The 25062-nt window shown below is 34.3% G+C and overlaps 1 protein-coding gene across 4 annotated transcripts in view; it reads right to left on the bottom strand.

Moving 5' to 3' along the window:
• CNTLN (centlein) overlaps window positions 1-25062 on the bottom strand; it is a 220199-nt gene that overhangs the window by 38031 nt on the left and 157106 nt on the right. For 3 of the 4 annotated variants that reach the window (XM_084898075.1, XM_084898076.1, XM_084898078.1), the window contains 3 exons: window positions 23986-24166; window positions 18488-18581; window positions 18166-18389 (listed from right to left, as the gene is read on the bottom strand). In XM_084898075.1, coding sequence (XP_084754201.1) covers window positions 18166-18389; window positions 18488-18581; window positions 23986-24166 — 499 coding nt within the window. The remainder of the gene's footprint in view (window positions 1-18165; window positions 18390-18487; window positions 18582-23985; window positions 24167-25062) is intronic. The other variant, XM_084898077.1, reaches the window with a different exon arrangement.

The raw sequence follows: 25062 nt of genomic DNA, 5'->3' as shown, positions 1-25062 counted from the left end.
CAAAGGTACATAATAATTAATATCTAAAAGCAAACTCATAATATCCCTAAAACTGGAAATCTTACTGGTTACCATCCAAGCTTGTATCTATCTCCCTCCCTACTTATTGATTTTCTATGTCCAATCAATTGTTAGGTTCTACAAGTTATGTAATGTTACTTATATTCATTCCCCACTGCCACTTTTTAATGGAGACTCTCAATCGAGGACTGCTGGCTCCCAACTTCTTGTCTGCCTTCCTTCCGGATAGCCCCTAACCACTTCTGCCAGCCAGTCTGATCACCCCCTAACTACTCCCATGCCAGCCTAATTGATGTCTAACTGCTCCCCTGCCAGCCTGTTTGCTCCCAACTTCCCTCCTCTGCTGGCCTGGTCACCCCTAACTACCCTCCCCTACAGGGTTGATTGCCTCCAACTGCCCTCCCATGCTGGCTTGATTGCCCCCAACTGCCCTCCCTTGCAGGCCTGGTCCCTCCCAACTGCCTTCCCCTGCTGGCCATCTTGAGGTGGCCACCTTCTGTCCACATAAGGGCAAAATCTTTGACCAGATGGGGGCAGCTATCTTGATCCTGTGTATTGGAGTGATGGTCAATCTGCATATTACTTTTTTGTTAGATAGGATAGAGGCCCGATGCATGGGTGGGGGCCAGCTGGTTTGCCTTGAAGGGTGTCCCAGATCAGGGTGGGGGTTCCCTTGAGGTGTGGGACGGCCTGAGCAAGGATCATGTGCTGGTTTGCAGGCCAGCCATGCCCCCTGGCGACCCAAGCTGAGGCCCTGGTATCTGAGATATATTTATCTTCTACAACTGAAACTTTGTAGCCTGGAGCAAAGCCAAGACTTCTGCTCGCTCTATGGCAGCAGCCATTTCTGTTGAAATTTATGTATCTTCTATAATTGAAACTTTGTAGCCGTAAGCAGAGGCCTGGGCTGGCCAGCACAAGTGGAAAACCTGGCTTCCTCTGTCACCAGGGGCAACCCTAGCCTGCTCTCTCCAGCTCCTGTGGCTGCTGCCATTTTTCATGGGATTTGTCTTCTATAATTGAAACTTTATATCTTTGAGTGGAGGCCTGGGCCAGCCAGAGTGTGTGGAAAACTTGGCTTCCTCCATTGCTGGGGAACCCCCAGTCTCCTGCTTGCTCTGTGGCTGTAGTCATCTTGGTTGAGTTAATTTGCATCCTTGCTCCTGATTCGCTGCTGGGCGTGGCTTGTGGGTGTAGTAGGGGTATGGTCAATTTGCATATTACTCTTTTATTAGATAGGAGGATATAGATTGTTGACAGTATTAGAGACATTTCCTATTTCTCCCCCCTATCTCTCTCTTCAACTAGCCTTATCCTTCACTCTTTTTATACTTACGATGTAGTAGGAAAGGTACTAACTCTGTTTTCAATGATAAAAACTAAACCTATTCTTGCCTTTAGGTAGTTATCAGTCTATAACCTAGAAATATATAAAGAAATAAAACAGAGACTAAGGGAACTGCTGCTGCCTTTAACATTTGTCTGGTAAGTGCTTGTTATAGCCAGTTTCCTTCCATTTATCTCTCTTATTTCTTTTGTCAAATGTCTCCTCGATGCTAGATAGAACATTAAAGACCACAGCTACAAAAACCACTCCTATGCTTTCCAAAGGGGAAGGATCACCAATAAACTGAGGGCAGTCCTGAGAATATCAAGGGTCTCTCCTCCAGGCTTGGTAAACATTTTATTTATTTATATTTTTTATTTTTTATTTTTATTATTTTTTTAATTTTATTTTTTTATTAAATTATTATCTGTGTACATATTTTAACATGTACACAGATAATTTAATAATGTTCAAGAATAAATTATCAGAAAAAAATCAAACAATGCCTACAAAAAACATTTTATTCTACAGTGCAAGTGAAAAGAAGTAAAAGAAATGGAAGGCTTTTGTGAAAAGTAAAGGACTTAAAAATTAAAAATTGTTCCATTTTAGATACTCTCAGATCTTCATGCCTCCAAAGAAGAAAATACTCAATATTTGCCTATTCAAGAACATGCTACTAGTTGTGACACATGTAATTAAAATGCTTTTGAGTATTCAACTAGTTTAGGAGCAGTGTTCCAAGGGAAAGAAATAGGATGTGGTATAGCTCTTTACTTCTAATAAGAGGCAGATTCTGACCTAACATTTTTTTTGAACAGTGGCCACACTATAGCACTGAAAGACACTGTTCAGTTCTCCCCATATGTTTTTTACCACTGGATTAGAAACAATGAAATGAGCCATTTAAAAAATTTGGAAAGCATTTTTAGTTTGGATAGTGTGGACTTAAAAGCAGACACCTGGAAATTCTAAAAAAATCCATCTAAGTGTGAGGTTGAATGTCAGGGTCATAGGAGCTGCATTTCTGGGAAGTCTACAGAGGAAATCGTTAGTGGCAGAAGGATTCCTTCTAGTCCATGCTGGGGCAAAAATTAGATGTCAAATGTTGGAAAAGATCAATAAGTAACCAGAATTAAAAATGAGGGTCAGTTCTCATCTATGATATAAGAATGTTGGCATCTGTTATTATCTTTCGCCTTTTGAAACCCAAATACCTTGACATTCAAAGTAGGAAAAGCAATCATTAAGTGGAAATAATCTGTTTCCAATTTTTTACCAAAATCTTTAATCTTGAATTCTGCATACGACTGAGAACATTAAATGAAGGTATTTCATGTTAAATACATAAATAAATTCATTTAAATCTCACAATAAGATTATTCTGATACATACTTGAGTAGAAGCAGTAATTTTAATTAATTATTTATTTTTTATTTCATAGAGGAAGGGAGAGGAAGAGAGATAGAAACATCAATGATGTCAGAGAATCATTGATTGGCTGCCTCCTCCTGCACATCCCCTACTGGGGATCAAACCTGGACCCTTTAGTCCACAGATCAATGCTCTATTTATTCAATCAAACCAGCTACAGATAGAGCAGCAATTTTAAAATCTTATTATTGTGATTTTTAAAATTTATAAGATCATAATTTTGTTACCAGAATCAAAATAAAAGAGACTGAGAAAACAATATCTATGTAAATCCTATGGGCAAGAATCTCCTAGAAAGTAGTCATAATATTAATGATCTTTCTCCTTCTGTGAATAGAATCAATATTCTTTCATTGGGAATATTATTCTTTTTAAAGCAGGGGTCCTCAAACTTTTTAAAGTGGGGGCCAGATCACGGTCCCTCAGAGAGCTGGAGGGCCGGACTATATGAACTACTAATTCCTACTGTAACACCTCGGCTGCGCTCACTGCCCAAAAAACCTGGCGGGCCGGATCAGACTCCTCTGCGGGCCGCATGTGGCCCGCGGGCCGTAGTTTGAAGACCCCTGTTTTAAAGGAACAAAACTAAAAAAAAAAAAAAAAAAAAGTAAAGTCACTTAATTAAAGCATTATATGAGATACAAAGAAAATTACATGGGTTTTGAGGTCGCTAGGAGAATATTTTCCATACAAGTACTTATCTACAAAAATAAATGGCTCAGATTAATAACTCTTTCAAATTAGTAACAAGTGTTTTATACTTAAAACATGAATTTTCCTTTGTTATGATACTTGAGATCTTTCAGAAAAGGAATTAAAATTTTAAACCACCAACCAAAAAGAGGAAAAAGAACAAAAATCTTAGGCAGATATGAGATTATTTATTTAAAAATTTCTTATAAAAAATATACTGAATTACTACATCACCCATTTATAAACCATTTTCTGACAAATGCAGTTATTAAAAGCCTACAAGATGTTTCACAAAATGTCAAGCAAATGAAGGTAAGCTAGAGGACTTTTTACCAATGCTTTTGCTAGTAGTTAGACTTCAGTAGCCTTTAGAGACCATTAAGTACCCTTTGGCTAATTGGCCAATGGTAGATTAATCCTCTTTTTATTCTAGCAGCACTATTTAACACCCTTTACACTGTCAGAATAGTGTTTGAATGACAAAATAATATTGTGCATGAATAATAAGCAGAAAAGATAAATTAACATTTCATGTTTCATATGCCATACCTATGTGTCAGAAGAACTTTCTTTATAAGTCACTGACATTCAACTTTTTAAAACAATCTCATGTTGACATCTTATTGAGGTGAATCTTCCTAATTACTGCTAATTTCCTATCAAGAAAAAAACTCTATTCATGAAGTGCAGTTGTCTAGTACAGATGAACCCAGCTCCAGTGTGCACATTAAAGACAAAGCTTGACACTTATGGTGCTACTTTGTTATAAGGTCATACTAAATATGGTTAGCAATTAACAAACCAGTTTTTTATGGTACTGAAAATGCCAATCTGTCTTGATGTGTTCAAATTAGATTCTGTCAGAGAAATATGGATATCTGCATATGGATAAGAGAGAGAAGTGTACTCTCAGTAACATTTACAAAAAGTAAATTAATTCAATGCTCCTATACTTTGTCATGTAAGTTCCAGGTAATGCCCAATTAAATAATTATTTTGTCAATATGTTTGAGTATGATTTCTCAAAGTGAAAATCACTATTATCTCAAGGGTTAAATTATTTTTAAAAGTTTACTAATACTTTAAATTCTCAAAACAACCCTCGATACTGAAAACATTTAAGATGTATTTTTAATAGTCTTGACATTATAGGCATTTATAATAAATATTATTCTGTGATACTAGCAATATAGTATGCTTCAAAACAATTTGAATAACTAAATTAATGAGCCGAAACCGGTTTGGCTCAGTGGATAGAGCGTTGGCCTACAGACTGAAAGGTCCCAGGTTCCATTCCAGTCAAGGGCATGTACCTTGGTTGTTGGCACATACCCAGTAAGGGATGTGCAAGAGGTAGCTGATAAATGTTTCTCTATCATCAATGTTTCTAACTCCCTATCTCTCTCTCTTTCTCTCTGTAAAAAATCAATAAAATATTTTTTAAAAATAACCAAATTAATGAATATTAACTGAACTGAAGTTAAACCACATCACTGAAACTTCTATCCATACAACTATGGAAAAATTATCAGTAAAAATATATTTAAAAATATATTTAAAAATTAACTAATACAACTGTCTTTCAAGTATTCATAAAAAATCATGATATATTTATAACAACAAGAGCTGAGTTGCAGGTTGGTTATTTCAATTCTCTATTTTAGTTAACAAAAATAAAAGTCTCTGTGAAATTTAGATACCAAATGTAAATACAGATACAGACATTCAGAATGGAAAGTATATTCAGAATAATTCATCATCATTACTAGCATAAGAATTTCTCAATGTTCTATAGTAATAGTACCAGTTTAGTTTTAGCCCTCTTAGCCATTTGATCTACACATGGTATCCTTCATAATGACTATCAAGTTGCAATGTTTTCCCATTCTGAGTCCCTTCATCAATAGGATGAGAGAGAATAGCAGTGGCATCCAATGTCTCAAAGGATAAACTGAGCAATTCTTTCTAAAGCCCTCTTTTTCACTCTCTTTCCCCTACTTTATATAAATTCAGCAAGTCATATAGAAATATCTACTATTCATATGTATTGTATACACATATCCTTTTTGATTCTATTCTCCCTGATCCCTTTGTCAATATTTTTCTCAGTAATTTTAGTTTTGTGGGAGCAAGAAGAAAAAATCCACCCCAATTAAAATACTCAAACAATGAAAATATACCGTATTTTCCGGCGTATAAGACGACTTTTGAAACGAAAAAAAGCCTGTTCAGATTGGCCAGAGTCAGAGAGGCTGTATATTAAAAAAAGAACTGGTGTTGCCTCGGAAGTGGGGGGTAGTCTTATACAGCGAATATAGGCCTAAACCTATGTTTTAACTGTAAAATTAGGGGGGTCGTCTTATACACCGGAAAAATGGATAAATAAATAAATAAGTAAATTTGCTAAATCATCAAAAAAAATATTACTTGGTGCTTCAGTGTGATATTAATTCTGTATCTAAGTAAAAAAACAGTCATAATATTTCAAGTGAAGTTATAGAGAATGATTGAGTTATCAGGAACAAAGACTATCAAATTACAGAATATCTGCAGAAGTCTCAGGAAGTCTGTCTCATCCTCCTCTAATTTAACTTGGTTTTCCTAAGTAACAGATTTTAATACTTTTATTTGACTGTTTTACCATCCTCTTATGATGATACGCTTCTTATTGTACTGTATTTTATTGTACAAAAAGGTCGTTATGGACTGGCCTGAGGAAACTAATGCTCACATACAGTATTGTTACTCAGTGGAAGTGAGAGTCTACACAAAAATTGGTCATAATGCTTGATGCATATATAGATTTCAAAAGATATTGATATTCCTTAAAAGAATTTTTGAAGACACAGGTTAGCTGAGTGGATAAGAAATCATGACCCATATATCTGTTGTCTATAGGAAACCCAAGTCAGAAAAATGGTCTCACACATACTGAGAGTGAAAGGATGGAAAAGGTTTATCAGGTGAATGAAAATGAAAAAAAAAAAGCCAGTGTAGCAATACTTACATCTGGCAAATTAGATCTCAAAGTGAATGACATAACAAGAGATAAGGAAAGCTACTTCATAATATTACAGGGAGCAATCCAACAAGAACATATATCAACCAATATAGGAGCACCCAAATACACTAAAAAAAAAAAAAACTTCTGGAGGATGTTAAGGGAGAGATTGACAGCAATATATAATAGTCATAATAGGTAACTTTAATAACCCACTAACATCACTGGACAAATCTTCTTAAACAAAAAATCAGCAAAGAAACAGCAATCCTAAGTGACTTGATAGATTAGATGGAATTAATTGATATCTACAAACCCCCAAAGCCACAGAATATACATTTTTGTCAAGTGCACATGGGCCATTTTCAAAGACATACCATATATTGGGTCATGGGCAAAGTCTCTTCAAATTCAAGAGTATAGAAATCATATCAAGCAACTTCTCAGATCACAATGGCATAAAACTAGAAATCAAATACAATAAAAATAATAAAAAAATCAAACACATAGAGACTAAACAACATACTATTAAACAATGACTGGGTTACCACAGAGATCAAAAAAGAAATAAAAAGCATCATGGAAACAAACTACAACGAAAACACAATAATCAAAATCTATGGGACACAGTGAAAGCAGTCTTGTGAGGGAAGTTCATAGCTCTACAATCCTACTGCAAAAATAAGAAACAATGGTAATAAATTATCTAACTCTACAACTCAAAGAGTTAGAAAGAGAGCAACAAGAAAAGCTCGGTGTAAGCAGAAGGAAAGGGAATAATAAAGATCAGAGCAGAGCAGAGATAATTGAAATATTTGAGAAAGGAGACAAAAGCTTACAATGGAGTCAAAACAGTCTCATTAATAAATGGTGCTGGGAAATTTGGTCAGATAGATGCAAAAAATGAAACTAACCCACCAACTTAACACCATACACAAAAACAAATTCAAAATGGCTAAAGGACTTGAATGTTTGTCAGGAAACCATAAAAATCCTACAAGACTCCATAGGTAGCAAAATTGCAGACATATGTTCTAGCGATATCTTTACAGACACAGCTCCTAGGGCAAGAGAGAATAAGGAGAAAATAAACAAATGGGACTACATAAAATAAAAAGCTTCTGCAAAGCAAAAGAAACCATCAACAAAACATCAAGAAAGCCCACTGCATGGAGAATATATTTACCTATGTTATCTCCGATAAGGGTTTAATATCCAACATTTACAGGGGATTTCTACAACTTAATAAAAGGAAGATAAACAGACCAATCAAAAAATGAGCAAAGAATCTAAATAGACACTTTTCAAAATAGGATTCAGAAATCCAAGAGACACATGAAAACATGCTCAAAGTCACTAATGTTCCGAGAAATGCAAATCAAAGCAATAATGAGGCACCACCTCTCACCTGTCAGAATGGCTATCATTAACAAATCAACAAACAGGTGCTGGAGAGGATTCAGAGAAAAAGGAACCCTCCTTAACTGTTGGTGGAAATATAGACTGGTGCAGCCATTGTGGAAAACACTATGGCATTTCCTCAAAAATTTAAAAATGGAACTGCCATTTGACCCAGTAATACCACTTCTAGGAATATATATCCCAAGAAAACAGAAACACCAATCAGAAAGAATATATGCACCCCTATGTTCATAGCAGCACAATTTACAATAACTAAGATTTAGAAACAGCCTAAATGCCCATCAGCAGATGAATGGATCATAAAACTATGGTATATCTATACAATGGAATACTACACTGCTATAAAAAAAAGAAGGAATTCTTACCATTTGCAGTAGCATGGGTGGAACTGGAGAGCATCATGCTAAGTGAAATAAGCCAGGCAATGAAAGAAAAATGCCACATGACCTCACTCATTTATGGATAATAAATAACATTATAACTTGATGAACAAAAAGATAGATACAGAGAAGCATTGAACAGACTGTCAAATTACAGTGGGAAGGCTGGGGAGGTATAGGGGGTGGAGAGGTAAGAGATCAACTTAAGACTTGTATGCATGCATATAAGCATAACCAATGGAAACAAGACACTGGGGGGAAGGTGTATGTGTCAGGGGGTAGGAGAAGCCGGGGGAAGGTCAATGGGGTGAGGGGAAAGAGGCATATGTACTACTATTTGTAATACTTTAAACAATAAAATAAAAGAATTTTTGACTTGTAAAAATGTATGTGAGACTATGATATATTTCTATAATTCATATTTTATAAGATAAAGCATTTTCAATAAATATGCCTCTAAAGAGCATGTATATATGAACATTAAATTTATTTAAATTATTCTGGAATCAATTCATAAGGATAATATCATGCTAATATAAAATATTCAACTTTTGGAATAATAAACCCAAAGGCTTAGGATTGTAATTTCTAGCTCCAACTTTATATATTAAAACTAGTATAATAATATACATTGATAAGTATGCCCTAAATATAAATAGCATGTTACTATTTAGAAATTGAAATATTTTACTGATAGGGTCAATAGTTAACTATCTTTCCTCAGATGTAATACATCTAAGCTTTGCAAACAAATTACTTGGATGAAACCCAGTTGGGAAATTTTAAAACTCCTACAACTCATTACAAGTTTAACAGCGGCATTACTAAGTCTTCATATGATTTTGATTAAATTTATAAATATACCCTACTAAAATTCTCAAGGAAGCAACTCAATGTTTGTCTCTATTTCCTGTGTTCATTTCAAGAAAGTAAAAAAATGAAAATTTCTTTAAAAGAATATGTTTTGCAGTGTTTGAATCTGATAAAAAAAAAAAGTTTTTGATATCACCTTAAAAATGAGATTCTTGTCATTAAAAACTAATACGTATGAAAATTACTAAAAAAATTACCTTCTGTGGTATAGAGTAAAAAATTATTTTAAAAAAAGTAAATAAGAGATTTATAAGATATTTGTCATGTTTCATATTTAAAAGTTCCTTATATAACACAAAAATTTCACATAGGAACTTCTTCCATTATCCGTCACTTCATTTTCTATTTCAAATTACTATCTTCTGTTTATCACTTTCTTTCAAGTAGTAAGGTTTGACATAACAGAATAGCCACTCAATAAACTATCTGAATCTCAGTCCGTTGTACTATGTGATTCATATAGAACTTTAGGAAGAAAGTAGTCTGGAGTTCTTTTTATTTTTATTAATGGAGCTTGTTTCTCTGTGTTTTCCTGTATCAGAGATTCTCAAAGAATACATACTGCATAGATATGTATTTTGGAAATAAGTGGGAGCACTTCTGAATACCACAATGATTGACACTGAAATGGATGAGAGCCAGGAACATTAGAAGTACTGCTGTGTAGTACAGAAATTGTCCTTATCCCACATGACTTCTAAATTTCCTCGTTACACATTTAGATGAAAAAAATAAAAATAAAAACAAACAAACAAACAAACAAACAAACAAAAATATATATATATATATATATATATATATATATATATATATATATATATATATATATATATATATAAAGGGAAGACTAAAATGAGAAAAAGAAATCCCTTTTGGGCTATAAGGATATTAGCACATGGCCAGTATCCATAACCATGGAGAAAGCTAGTCTGAGAGGAGGATATGTGAGATAAAGAGAAACATCAAAGATATTAGAATGTCTGGTTCTGGTTATCACTACTCTTCCCAAGTCTATTCTCTTCAGTTCATCATTTGACTTTTGTAAGCTTTCTTTTCTTATATTAGTTTGAGTTCAATTTCTATTACTTGCTATCAAGAGAAGTCTGCTAATAAAGCATTCTGAGAGAAGTCCCACAATCTTTTCTCAGTCACTTTATTTTCGATTCCTCTATGGCCTCTGACACTGTTGACCAATTATTCTCTTTTTCTTGTTAAAAAATTTCCCTCTTGTTCTGATTATAGCACTCTCCTACCTTCTCCTTCTCTAACTCCTCTTCTGTCCATATATCAGATACTCCCCACCCAAAATTTAACTTGCTGCAAAGATTTGCTCCAACTCCAGCATTCTTTCTCTGAAATAATGACATCAATAGATTTCTTTCTTAATTTTTTTAAATATTTCAAATATGTAATAGATAAATAAAGGAAAATATAATGAATGCCCTAAATCAGTGGTTTGCCATTGTGTTGACTAATGAGTTTGCCAGTCACTGCCCTACATAAACCACTCAGCAAAGGCACTGAATTACCAATACATTTAAAGGCCATTAATCTTCCGAAACCGGTTTGGCTCAATGGATGGAGCGTTGGCCTGCAGACTGAAAGGTCCCAGGTTCGATTCTGGTCAAGGGCATGTACCTTGGTTGCGGGCACATCCCCAGTAGGAGGTGTGCAGGAGGTAGCTGTTCGATGTTCCTCTCTCATCGATGTTTCTGGCTCTCTATCCCTCTCCCTTCCTCTCTGTAAGAAATCAATAAAATATATATTTTTTTAAAGAGTTAAAGTCCATTAGCCTTTCTCATCTGACTCACCAGAAATAATCACTACCATGAATATTTTTTATATTTATAATTCCTTTACATTTCTATACACAATATATGTGTGTGTGTGTGTATGTATTTTTTTTTTTGCAAAAATCTTATAGCAATTTAAAGACATTCCTTTTTCTACATTGTCACACCTCTAAATTTTACACTCAAATATTCACTTGATAGCTTCACTTCAGTGACAAATTGCACCTGTAATGATAAGTTTTCATTTATTTCAGCCCCTAGTTATTTATATTTTTTTGGCAAGTTCTAATGTTCATTTATAAGGATATTTGCTATATTTTATCCAATTTTCTTGGTATGCTTTCATATGAGTATTTTCACAAATATACTATATCATCAACTTTCCAGTTGCTTTAATTAGAATCCTGACAGGAATCTTAAATATTTCACTTTTTTTTTTAAACTTCCCATGTATAATTGGTCAACAAACTCTGTTATACTACTGTGAAATATCTTTTTTTCTAAATCTTTCTATTTCTATTACTATTGTTTAGATATTTATCTTTTGCTTTGATAGTTAAACAGTTCCTTGCCTGTTTACATTTAATCTCTATTCTCTCAAACTTGAGTCTCCATTCTAACTGGACATCAGAACCACCTTAGAGCTTTTAAAAACTAGCAAAGTTCAGAGGCTATCTCCCCCCCCCCCCCCCCAAGATGTTGATTTCCTTGGTCTAGGGTAGGACCTTGGCATAAATTTTTTTAAAGCTACCCAAGTGAGGTAGCATGCAGTTAGGGTAGAGAACCACAACTCTACCAGATTAATGGCTATTCTCAACAAACTGCATCTTAACTTACTGCCTTTTAAAGCTTCCCATCTTCTCTAATGGCTTTGTTCCACACATGTAACTTTTAAAATCAACCAAATTTTAAGTGTAATAGTAAAGCCAAATGATATTTTTACTAAATAATGACAGCAGTAAATGACTGTATATTCCATCTACTACATGTACACACATTTTATGTGTAGATGCATGCACACACACACACACACACACACACACTCACACACGCAACCATGCTAAATATATCACAATTTATATTATGATACTCCCCTTAGTACCTTTTATAGGACAAGGACCATATTTAATTTGTGGTTATACATCCCATTATTACAGTGCTTTACCTATGTTAGATGCATTAAACTGAATTGTAGCAAACATAAACACATATATCTATCTATGTGCAAACCAAACTCTACAATATATGCATATTTAAGTATAATAATCCCCCAGTGAGAAAAATTTGTCATTTATAGGCATGTTGCTTTTTAATGAGATGTACTTACCTGAAAGTATATTGATGCAAAGAATGAAAACACTACACTACTAAGAATATATTACATAGGAATACAGAAAAATGCTACTGTGCATTATATTATAACACTGTTCATTATAAACAGTTTTTCAGGTTACATTTTCTTAATATTCTCTGTGATAAGATTGCAAGTGCATCTGAAAATAGAGTATAAGTATGATTTTATAGCACAGAGTATAATAAATAATATTTCCTTACAAAGACTAATATAGGACACAGATATTCTGTTAATAAATATCAGTTGGTTCATCTACAAGATAAGATGTAGGAATAAGATAGTCATGTCCAATTCCACCTGGATTCTCAGCTCAGATCCTGGTTTTTGCACAGTTTACCTTGCGAACATGATCCGAGTGACATTTCACAAATTCCTGGATAAATGTTGCTATACTCTGCTAGGAGAGGGACAGGCTATGCCATGTACAGATCAATAATAGCACAGTGTTTCATCAGCCTCAAAATCAAAAGTGCTTCATCTGGCAAAAGCCATGGCGCTGGAGAATCTGATATATATAAACTGAATACTCTACAAGAAATGTATGCAATACAAGCTATCTGGGTAAAATAAAAGAAAACTCTTGAAAGAGTTCTCTAGGCCATATTTTATAATCCCTTCTCTAACTTTTAGAAATACTGTCATATATCTTTTTGTTACACAAAACAATGGGAGTTATATAGAGAGGAAGAAATAGCCTGGGGGGGGATAAAAGAGTATCCTCTTCTTTTAGAAAACATATAGGACCAATCAGGATTCAGAAAATTAAATACCTATAGTAACTAGAAAGGTAATGTAACGTAAGTTATATAGGCCTATCTGAAAATAAAGTATAATAAATGACTGTATATTCCATCTACTACATGTAATATACATGTATACAATAAAATAATTTAATAAATATGTATACAATTTAACATATATACAATAAAAAATTAGGATTTGCCACAAACAGATAGTACACCCCATTCTCACGAAAAGCACCATACCACTACATTACTAACTTTCATATTAAATCATACCTTCCAGCACTTTCATGACACTATTAATCTATTAGCTGGTTTGTCCACTTTTTAAAAAAATATATATTTTATTGATTTTCCACAGAGAGGAAGGAAGAGGGATAGAAAGCTAGAAACGTCGATGAGAGAGAAACATCAACCAGCTGCCTCCTGCACACCCCTGCCGGGGATGTGCCGGCAACCAATGTACATGCCCTTGACCAGAATCGAACCCGGGACCTTTCAGTCCGCAGCTCTATCCACTGAGCCAAACCGGTTTCGGCGGGTTTGTCCACTTTTTAGTCAGCTCCTTCAATATTGTCAATGCCTTCACTTCCTTAATGGATATTCATTCTTGATCTATGCATATCTGGCTCTTCCACTCCTAACTTTCAGATTCATTCTCCAGTTCCTAATAACAAAAGCCTATAGTATACTACATTTACATGTCAAATTATTACATCAGACTTATTAGATTACAACAGATTCTTGCTTTATTTTATGCTAAACTTAAAAAAAGAAAAACTCTGGGAAATGTTACATTTAGGAAATGATACATGAGCCAGGCTTTGAGTGATGAGCTGGATTTAGAATGATGTAAAGAAAAGAGGAAGGTTCTTGAAGCAGAAAATAATTTTTTTTAATTCTTGATAAAAATATATGCATTATAATATAAGTGACTTGATAAAAACTCCATTCTTTTATTGAGAATATACTATGCTCTGCAAAAGACAATATTGAGAGAAAGAGAAGACTCATTCTGCCACAGACTGGGAGAAAATATTTGCAAAAGACATATCTGATAAAGGACTATTATCCAAACTATACAAAGAACACTTAAAACTCAGCAGTAAGAAAACAAGCAATCCAATTAAAAAATGGGTGCGAAGCCCAAGCAAATACCTTACCGAAGAAGATAAACAGATGACAAATCAACATAAAAATGATGTGCTATATCATATGTCATCAGAGACATGTAAAGTAAAACAACAATAGGATATCACTACACACCTATTAGTATGGCAAAAATCCAGAATACTGACCACACCAAGTGCTGGTGAGAATGTAAAGCAATAGGATTCTCACTCATTGCAGGTAAGAATTCAAAATGGTACAGACTTTGAAAGACAGTTGGTGGTTTCTTACAAAACTAAACAGATCTTACAATATGATCCAGCAATTACATTCCTTAGTATTTGTCCAAAAGCACTGAAAACTTATGTGCACACAAAAACCTGCAGATAGATGTTTATAGCACTTTATTCTTAATTTCCAAAGCATGGAAATAGGAGAATAAATAAACTATGAATATCCAAGCAATGTACTATTATTCAGCATTAAAAAAAAAAAAATTTAACTACTGTCCAGCTGGTGTGGCTCAGTAGTCAACCACTGACCCATGAACTGGGAGGTCACAGTTTGATTCCTGGTCACGGCACATGCCCAGGCTGGAGTCTCGATCCCCAGTAAGGGGTATGCAGGAGGCAGCTGATCAATTATTCTCTCTCATCATTGATGTTTCTACCTCTCCCTTCCTCTCTCTGATATCAATAAAAAAATTTTATAAGAAATAAATTATTGAGCTATGAAAAAGACATGGAGGAGCCTTAAGTGCTTATTACTAAGAGAAGGAAACCAATCTGAAAAGCATCCATACTGTATGATTCCAACTATAGCAGTATCTCATTTTATTGCACTTTGCTTTATTGTGCTTCACAGATATTGAATTTTTTACAAATTAAGGAAGACCCTTCACCAGCAAGAAAAGTATGATTTTCTTTATTGTATTATTTGTTTTCGCATGGTGGTCTGGAACCCAACCCCAATATTTGTAAGGTATGCCTGCATATAACATTCCTGAAAAGGCAAAACTATGGTTATAGTTGCCAAGAATTGGAGAGGGGGGTAAACAAGCAAAGAACAGAGGATTTTTAGGGCAGTGAAATGAATACATGTCATTATACATTTGTTCAAATCCAAAGAATATACAGCAGCAAAAGTGTGCCTTAAAGTAAGGTAGACTATGGATTTTATGTGATGATGATGTATTAATGTAGATTTGTCAATTATATAATAATAAACTAGTGGCCCAGTGCATGAAATTTGTGCACGGGGGCAGGAGGTTCCTCAGCCCAGCCTGCACTCTCTTCAATCGGGACATCCCTCTCACAATCTGGGACCGCTGGCTTTTAACTGCTCACCTGACTGCTTGCCTGATCACCCCTAACTTCCTCTGCCTTCCTGTTGGATTGCCCCTCACTGCCTTTGCCTGCCTGCCTGATCGGGCCTAACTGCCCTCCCCTGCCCCTAATCTTGTCCCCAACTGCCTCCCCTGAAGCCTGGTTGCCCCCAACTGCCCTCCCCTGCCAGCCTGATCTTACCCAGTCTCTGTCTCTCTTTTTCTCAGCATTCCTCCAGGCCTCCCTGCATCCCTCTTCCTCTTTTCCAGCTGGGAGGAGACAAGGCCAGTGGAGGCCGCTCCACCCACTAACACCCTCCCATCCTTCCAGGCCTTTTCAGTCCCAGTCTGTTTTGTTTCCTTATTCTGAGAGAGGCTCTGAGAGCAAGCTGGACAGGAGGGAAAGAAAGGGAGAAAAGGCTGTGAGCTGGTGGGCGCTGTGTGTGTCTGTGCGTGTGTGTGGTTGTGAGTGAGAGTGAGTGCAGCCCCCCTGCATTCCCCGTCCCCATCTCTGCTGCCACAAGTCCCTACCCACCATAGCACACTGTGCGTGCAATCTGGGCATTAGGTCGAGTCTCAGGTCATTGCAGATGTGATGGACTCAGGGTTTTCATATATTAGGATGTACCTTTCTGGGAGGAATATTCATGATCGAGGAATTTATGCATGTATAGGGACTGGAGATATATGGGAAACCCTGGTAGCTTCCCCTCAATATTTCTGTAAACCTAGAGCAGCTCCAAAAGATTATGGTCTTAATAAAAATATACAAATTCATTGCTTACAAGTTCTACCTTCTGAAAAACACTAGAACACAGTTTGGGCAAGAAAAGAATTCCCTTTCTTCTATTCTTTTAATAATATGTCCCTCATTTCCATCTGATACCTCTCCGGAATGCCCTTAATGTTCAAATCTCCAGTATGCAATTCAAACTCTTCCAGAAGCTACCCATTATCCAAGGTTGCTTCCAAAATTTAGGTATGTTAAAATGCCACTCAATTCCCAGTACTAAAATCGGTCTTAATCTATCCAGGTTGCTATAATCTATACTAATAAAAGAGTACTATGCTAATTAGACCAGATGTCTTCTGGGCAAAGCCAAGGTGGCAGGGGCCAAGGCAGAGGCAGTTAGGGGCTATTAGGCCAGCAGGGGAGGGCAGATAGGGGCAATCAGACTGGCAGAGGAGAGCAGTTAGGGATAATCAGGCAAACATTTGTAACTTCGAGTCATCAATTAATTGCCTTAACTATTACATTAACACTTAGAAGATTAGATTCTGTACCTAATGTTCTGAAAATATTGATTCTATTTTTGCCTGTTTTTATTGCTTTTATGGAAGAGTAAATTTTCAAATTCCTACATTCTATAACATGGAAAACTTAGAAAATATAATGCTAAATGAATGAAGCCAGACAAAAAACTCATATAGTGCATGACTCCATGTATATGAAATGTCTAAAATAGGTAAAACCACATAGACAGAATATAGATTAGTGGTTGCTCAGGGCTAGGAGAGATGATGGAATAAAAAAATGATAGATAATGAGTACGGGGTCTATATTTGAAGTTATAAAAATGTTCAAAATTGATTTTGGTGATTGTCACACAAATTTTTCAATATTGTAATAACCACTGAATACTGTTTTCTGACTGATGAACCCCTTCTGACATGTAAATTATGTCTCACTAAAGTTATTACAAGAAATAAAGTTATTACAAGAAAAAAGTAGTGATTTCACTACTTTTAACAATAGATTATATAAAAGCAGCAAGGATATGAATGAGTTGAACATCATTATTGACTAACATAGATCAAGTTAGGGTATAAGGCTACTTTGAAATAAAGCCAAAACACCTATTATTGGTATAACAAGTATAATATTAAGTCCTTTATAATAAAAAACATTTCTGAGTATTGCTTGAATTAAAGCATTAGATATTAGAAGTAGAGAATCTAAGTATAATTTAAACATCTTGTGATTGTGATTTAAAAATTATTTTCTAAAATGTATAAAAGAATTCTTCTGTCTAAAACAACAAATTTCCAAAATTCATTCCTTATACAAACAAATACCTTTAGGAATGGAGACTTAAGAAAATTTTCTTCTTCATTTGCTCTAAAATTAAATTATGATAACCAACAATAATGTATAATACATCTAAAAATTGTTACAGAAAACTCAATTAACCTGAATAAAAGAATCACAAATAAGTTATAAGAACATATTAATATAGATATTTATATTAAAACCATCAGATCTTAAACTAGTTTTTGAAAATAGGAACTGAGGCAATTGTCAGTTAACAATGTAATTTATAATGATAAATTCAAACTTTTAGACATGGGCAAATGGGCAAGCTATATGAATTTATGTAGCCTGCATTTAAAATATAAGGTATAATGCAAAAAAAAAAAAAAAATATATATATATATATATATATATATATATATATATATATATATATATATATCTTTTTTTAATTTGGAGTTGTCTTCCTAATAAAGGTGGTTCCTTAATATGAACTTATTAAAGAAATCTAGGTATTAAACTAATTATATTAGTTAGTAGTGCCTGGAAAAAACTTTTAACTCATAGATATGTCTAACACAAATATGAACCAAACAAAACATGTAAAAGAAAATATATACTTTTATAATATAGTCTATTATAATTTATTTCCTTTTACCTTTATTGTCTGTCTGCTTGTCTGAAATCGTTGATCAGATAGTTGCTGCTGATGAAGGAGCTTTTCATTGACTTCTTTATATTCTTTAATAGACAATTCTGCTGTTTTTTTGGCATTCTGAAGTACACTGTTTTGTTGCTGCAAGGATATAATTCTTTCTCGTAATAAAATAACATTGCTACTTGATTTCTGAGCAGATACATATTTTAATTTTTCTCTGTTAACTGAGAAAATATAACTGTTACATAAATAATGCTGTTCATAATATTTTTAAAATCACATTAAATCACAAAGACACTATTAATTACATAAGAATTCTTACCTCTGTTAGGACCTGTTGTATATGAACTCTTTTGAATATTACCATTCTTCTTTTGAAAAGTTGGCTTTCTGGCATTCTTGTAATGAAAATAATCCTAAATTTGAAGGTTTCATAAAAATTAGATTGTTACTCAAAAACGTCAAGTGAGCTAACATGATAAATAATATTTATTTACTTGAAATATATTTGATTATGCAGTTAAAAGCCTAGAAAATAAAATTCTATAATTGATACCAGAACTCATAAATGAACATAATGTGTACACTAAGCCTGACCTAGAGGGCAGAAGATACAAATACAAGAGTCAACCACAAAGTAGTACTAATAATTTAACCTATGGACCATTTTATAAACCTAGGGGGAAATATAGTAAAAGCAACAAAAATAAAATATTTAATAATAAAATATTTAATAACTTATTCTCTGGGAATCTAGGTTCCTTTTCTCATATACTGTTTTCTGACTGATGAACCCCTTCTGGCAAAGGATGCTAAAATAATGTTGATGATCATAAAGCAAGTTTTCTTGAAGCTGCATGTTTTCCTCATGACATTTCAATACACTAAAGGTATATATAAAATAAAGCAATGTTGACTTTTGTTCCAAAATATTTCATCAGTTTAAAAAAGCTTCCCCAAAGCAAAAATTTAAATAGACTATTTCAAATATTATAAATCCTAATAATAAAATATGTGGTCTTGTTTAAGACTTTATTGGCTTATTGGCTATGTGAAACAATATTGCTCTAGACTAATCTAAACTACTTTAATTTTTTTTTTTTTCAAAGATCCCAACTCAGGAACAAATACATAAAAATTAAAGGAAAAAGTAAATTTGGCCCAATGTTACTTTGACAATGAGCCCTATATTTTATGTTGATGGATTCATAAATTATATACAAATCATGGTTCTAAAGTAATAAAACTGATTTGTTAACACAAATACCAGAAACCCCTATCTAAGGGTTACTTTTTTTGAAGTAATTATTTTCCTTTAAACTATATGTCATCTCTCAAAATATTTTTGAAATGTCTTATTTGAACTTGTCCTCATAAACAGTATATAAGATGTATTTTTAAAATATATTTTATTGATTTTTCACAGAGAGGAAGGGAGAGGGATAGCTAGCTAGAAACATCGATGAGAGAATCATCGACCAGCTGCCTCCTGCACACCCCCCACCGGGGATGTGCCTGCAACCAATGTACATGCCCTTGACTGGAATCGAACCTGGGACCTTTCAGTCCACAGACCGACGCTCTATCCACTGAGCCAAACCAGTTTCGGCAAGATGTATTTTTTAAAAGTTTCATTGCTTTACTAAGATTCAATTAGTATTTAAGTGCTATTACTGAGCACTGTAAAAAGATCCAAAACATTATTAACAAATTTAACTATTAGTCACTAGACTTAGCATCAAGTTAACTAGAACTAAAATAAAAAAAGGACTTTAGAAAAAAATTCATACTTTGAAACAAACACAGTTAAAGTATCTTTGTAACATGGTAAATAATTAGGGAAATTCTAAGGCCAAAAATGAAGTAAAGCAGGAATCAAGAAACAACAAAATATAGAACTGATAATCCCTTTTGACCTTGAAATTCTATTTAAATATCAACACAGACAGGTAAAAAAGCCTAGGTCCAAACTCAAACTGATAAATTTGAGGCAACAAAGCTAAGACATTGTGTCAACAATTTGTACTTTTTAGTGCTGAGCAGCATTCTATGGTATGGATGTATCACAGTTTAACAATTCAGCTAATGAAGAAAGTTTTAGTTGTTGCCAGTTTTGGGCTTTTACAAATAAAACTGTTATGATCATTCATGTATAGGTTTTTGTTTTTTTTTTGTAAACATAAACTTTCATTTTTGTGGAATAAATGGTCCAAGTGTGAGATGGCTGGTTTGTATAATATAAGTGTATGATTACTTTTTTTGAAGAAACTGCCCACTATTTCTCAGAATGATGTACCACTGTATATCACACAGAAATGTATGAGAGGTCCAGTTTCACTACATCCTTGCCAGTATTTGGTATATTCACTATTCTTTATTTTAGCTATTCTAGTAGATGTGTATCCTCACCTGCGAACATGCTTTATTGATCATATTTTTTAAAATTTTTACTGTTGAAAGTATTACGGATGTCACCCCTTTTTTCCCCATGGAACCCTTCTAGCTCATACCCACTTAGCAAAATACTCTCCAGGTCCCTCCATGCTGTCTCAAAGGGTAAGAGAACCTTCTTTTTTACTGCTGCATAGTATTCTATGGTGTAAATGCACCACAGATTTTTTATCACTCATGTACACATGGGTACTTTTTTTACTGGCTTTAGAGGGAGGGAGGGAGGGAGGGAGGGAGGGAGGGAGGGAGGGAGGGAGGGAGGAAGGGAGGGAGGGGAGAGGGGAGGGAAACATTTAGACTGGTTTCCTCTTGTACCAGCCATGTCCTAAGAGCCAACCTTTAACCTAGGTATATGACCTGACCAGGAATCAAACCCACAACTTTTGGTGTATGGGACAATGCTCCAACCAACTGAGCCATACAGCAAGGATTCATCAGGGTTTTAGTCTGCATTTCCCTAATTGCTAATAATGTTGAACATCTTTATATATATGCACATACATATACACACACACACACACATATATGTATACATACGTCCTATCTAATAAAAGGGTAATATGCAAATTAACCATCACTCAATCACAAAGATGGCAGCGCCCAGTCCCCTCGGCCTCGCTGGAGTCCGCCAGTCCTGAGAGCAGGCAGTGTGAGCCGCCTGGCGGAATGCTTGCTTCCTTGCTGGAGGGCCTCTGGGCAGCAGGTGTGGAGCAGCTGGGGCGGGATGCTTGCTTTGTCACCACAGCAAGGTCCTGCAGAGGGCTTCTAGGGGTTGGGGGGTGGGGGGAGGGGTGCAGCCCCGCAGCCTCCACTGCGGCCCAGCACAGGCCCAGAAGCAGTGCAACTCCCACCTGCGCCCTGAGATTCCCGCAAACTCTCATGGAAGTGACAGGCGGCCTACTGAGCACAATATTGTGCAATGGGCTACTAATATATGTATAAAATTCAAAAACAGGTTAAATTAACCATAATTTTAATGATAAAATAAAGGAGTTGGGGATTGATGGTTATCTTTGGGGTTATAGAGAAGATCTATTGGGTCGGCAGCTAAGTAATTGCGGGTTTCACACATATATGGCTTCAGTTGAATTTTTAGGTTTGCAGACGTAGTACAAATGTAAAACACATTTTGTTATTTGATAGTTGGCTATTCAGCTGTTAATCAGTAAAAAAAGTTTTTTGATCTGTTTTGTAGTTTTCGTTTGGCGTTCGTTGAAAAATGGAAAATCAAAAGGAACATTTTCGTCATATTTTGCTTTTTTATTTCTGCAAAGGGAAAAACGCATCGCAAGCTCATAAAAAGTTATGTGCTGTTTATGGTGACGAAGCCTTAAAAGAACGGCAGTGTCAAAATTGGTTTGCCAAATTTCGTTCTGGTGATTTTTCACTCAAAGATGAAAAACGCTCTGGTCGTCCAGTTGAAGTTGATGACGCCCTAATCAAAGCAATAATCAATTCGGACTGTCACAGTACAACACGTGAGATTGCAGAGAAGCTTCATGTATTACATACATGCATTGAAAATCACTTAAAACAACTTGGCTATGTTCAAAAACTCGATACATGGGTTCCTCACGAACTGAAAGAATCACAGTTAACGCAACGCATTAGCAGCTGCGATTTGCTAAAGAAACGTAATGAAAATGATCCATTTTTAAAACGACTGATAACTGGCGATGAAAAATGCGTTGTTTACAACAATATCAAGTGGAAAAGATCGTGGAGCAGGCCAGGTGAACCAACTCAAACAACATCAAAAGCTGATATTCATCAAAAGAAGGTTTTGTTATCAGTTTGGTGGGATTACAAAGGAATTGTCTACTTTGAACTCTCACCACCCAACCGAACGATCAATTCTGATGTCTACATTGAACAACTAACGAAATTAAACAATGCAGTTGAAGAAAAGTGGCCCGAATTGACAAATCGAAAAGGTGTTGTATTCCATCATGACAATGCAAGGCCACACACATCTTTGGTCACTCGGCAAAAATTAATGGAGCTTGGTTGGGATGTTTTGCCACATCCACCATATAGTCCTGACCTTGCACCATCTGATTACTTTTTTTTTCGATCTTTACAAAACTCCTTGAATGGTAAAAATTTCAATAATGATGATGATGTCAAATCGTACCTGATTCAGTTTTTTGCTAATAAAAACCAGAAGTTTTTTGAACGTGGGATTATGATGCTGCCTGAAAGATGGCAAAAGGTCATTGATCAAAATGGGCAATACATTACAGAATAAAGTTATTTAGTTCCATGAAAAAACTGTCTTTGATTTTTTAAAAATCCGCAATTACTTAGTTGCCGACCCAATAATATTCTCAAAACACAATTGCTACGATTTGGTTAACATTTGTTTTCTGACTACAAACAATGTGTATAATATTATTCAAAATAGTTCATACAATATTATTATTATATGAATGGATTATGAGTTACTTTTATTTACAAATGCATTGTGCTATACATACATGACTGCAACTAAACAAAATTCCCACTCAAATAATATGTGGCAAAATAGATTTTATAGAGATTTCTATAAAATTTATCTATTTACCAGTCAATCAATGAATCAGCAGACACTTAGCATATAATGCTTCATCTGAACTTTATTCTCATGGTAACTAAAAGAAACTTTTGTCATCCTTGAACTTTTTCTTCCAAAGTTCTTATAAGACCTCAAAAAATAAACACTTTTGGATCTGATTTTAAAAGAACCCTATAGGTTAAAAGATTATTTTTTTACAGCAAAATTATTTTTCCTGTTTTTTTCACTGATTTATGCTGAACACATAAACCTTTTGGTGGCATGTTGTATCCATAGTAACAACTAATAAGTTGTTTGAAATACTAATTTTTTGGAAGATTAAGATTTTAAGATTTAAAACACTTTGGGAAATTAGGTAAATTCTAAAAATTTATATATTTAGTTAAACTAAGTAACTTTATCCTCACAAAGGCTAATAAAATACATAATTTTTCCACATGTGGAAAGTGATAATAAGCTCATTATTATTTTCAAGTATGCTTGAAAATAATAATGAGCTTATTATCACTTTTAATTTTGGGCTAAGATATAAATACCTTAAGATTTACATTTAGAAGGATACTACTTATTTCTATTTTATCTACACAAAAACATAGTAACAAACTGGAGTTGAAAATATTTTTTATTTTTTATTTTATTTATTTATTTTTTTTGGAGTTGAAAATATTAAGAAGTGTTTATCTACACTGAGTATTTCCAAGATAAGTTAATTTTTAAGAATTCACCTTAAATCACTGGCAACAAAATTTGATTTAAATAATGACATAAAGTAAAATTAAAAACATAGCTTATAATTAAGAAAAATGTGTATATACCTTTGTGGTCTTGCCATTTGTTTTTGAATATGTTTGTACTATTCTTTTTCCTTGCATGTGACTGTCTTCTATTTGATCGCTTTCTTTCTGGTCTCTTCCATCTTCTATAGGACTTATTTTCTGGGATGTTTCTACAATAATTGTTCCCAAATTTTGAGAGCTCTGTGTTTCAGAATCACTGCTTTTGGAGAATAAAAGGGAAACATAAAATCCAAGATGAATTGTTAAACGTACCTCTTTTAAGTTCAAGACCAAACAATATTATAGCACAAACTGCATTTAAACTGGAAGTTTAATTTGAGCACTTACTGGTTTTCAGTGGTAAGAAAGAAAATTAGTCTAAATATATTTTAGAAAATTATAAAATCTCATCAAGAAATTAGATTATCTAGGATCAAATACAAACTTTCAAGAAATTAGATTATCTAGGATCAAATACAAACTAGCATCACTTCTATAGTATTTCTACTAAGTGTTTCTCAGGCAGCAGCAGTTTGATCACTTCCAGGATTGGAGTAATCACTGCTTACTTGAGCCAGAGCAGAAAGCTTTAACATTTCTACCAATGTTTCCCCTAACTCTAGAACAAAATGTGAACCCCTGAAGCTTTCTCCCATTTCTCCGTTTCATCTCTTAGGGCCATTCATCATTCAGTAAAATACTTATTAGGTATCAACTATGTGCCAGGTACTTTTCTGGGCATTAGTAAGTGAATAAAGTAGACAAATATCCTACTCTCATCCTAGTGGGACGAGGGAGGTGGATGGGAGACAGGTAACAAATAAAAATAAGTAAAATATATAGTATGTTAATAGAGTATGTTAAAGAGAAAACATAAAGCAAGGAAGATTTAGAAGTGCTGAGGTTGAGCAGAACATAGTAGTAAGTCCAATCTCTTTTCCACATGGATGATCTTATAACTTTTTAAATAGTTATATGATGTTCTAGCTTTTTCATATTTTTCCAATATGAATGCTTCTGAGATTCTTTCTCACCCTGGTCACTCTTGAATGTACTCCAACTTATTTTGATGCAGCTTTATGTGCAGAATTAATTTCATAATCAAAGTGTACTATG

The sequence above is a fragment of the Pipistrellus hanaki genome (assembly GCF_964339955.1).
Source record: "Pipistrellus hanaki genome assembly, chromosome: 11".
NCBI classification, from domain to species: Eukaryota; Metazoa; Chordata; class Mammalia; order Chiroptera; family Vespertilionidae; genus Pipistrellus; species Pipistrellus hanaki.
This window is presented reverse-complemented; position numbering and strand designations above follow the sequence as displayed.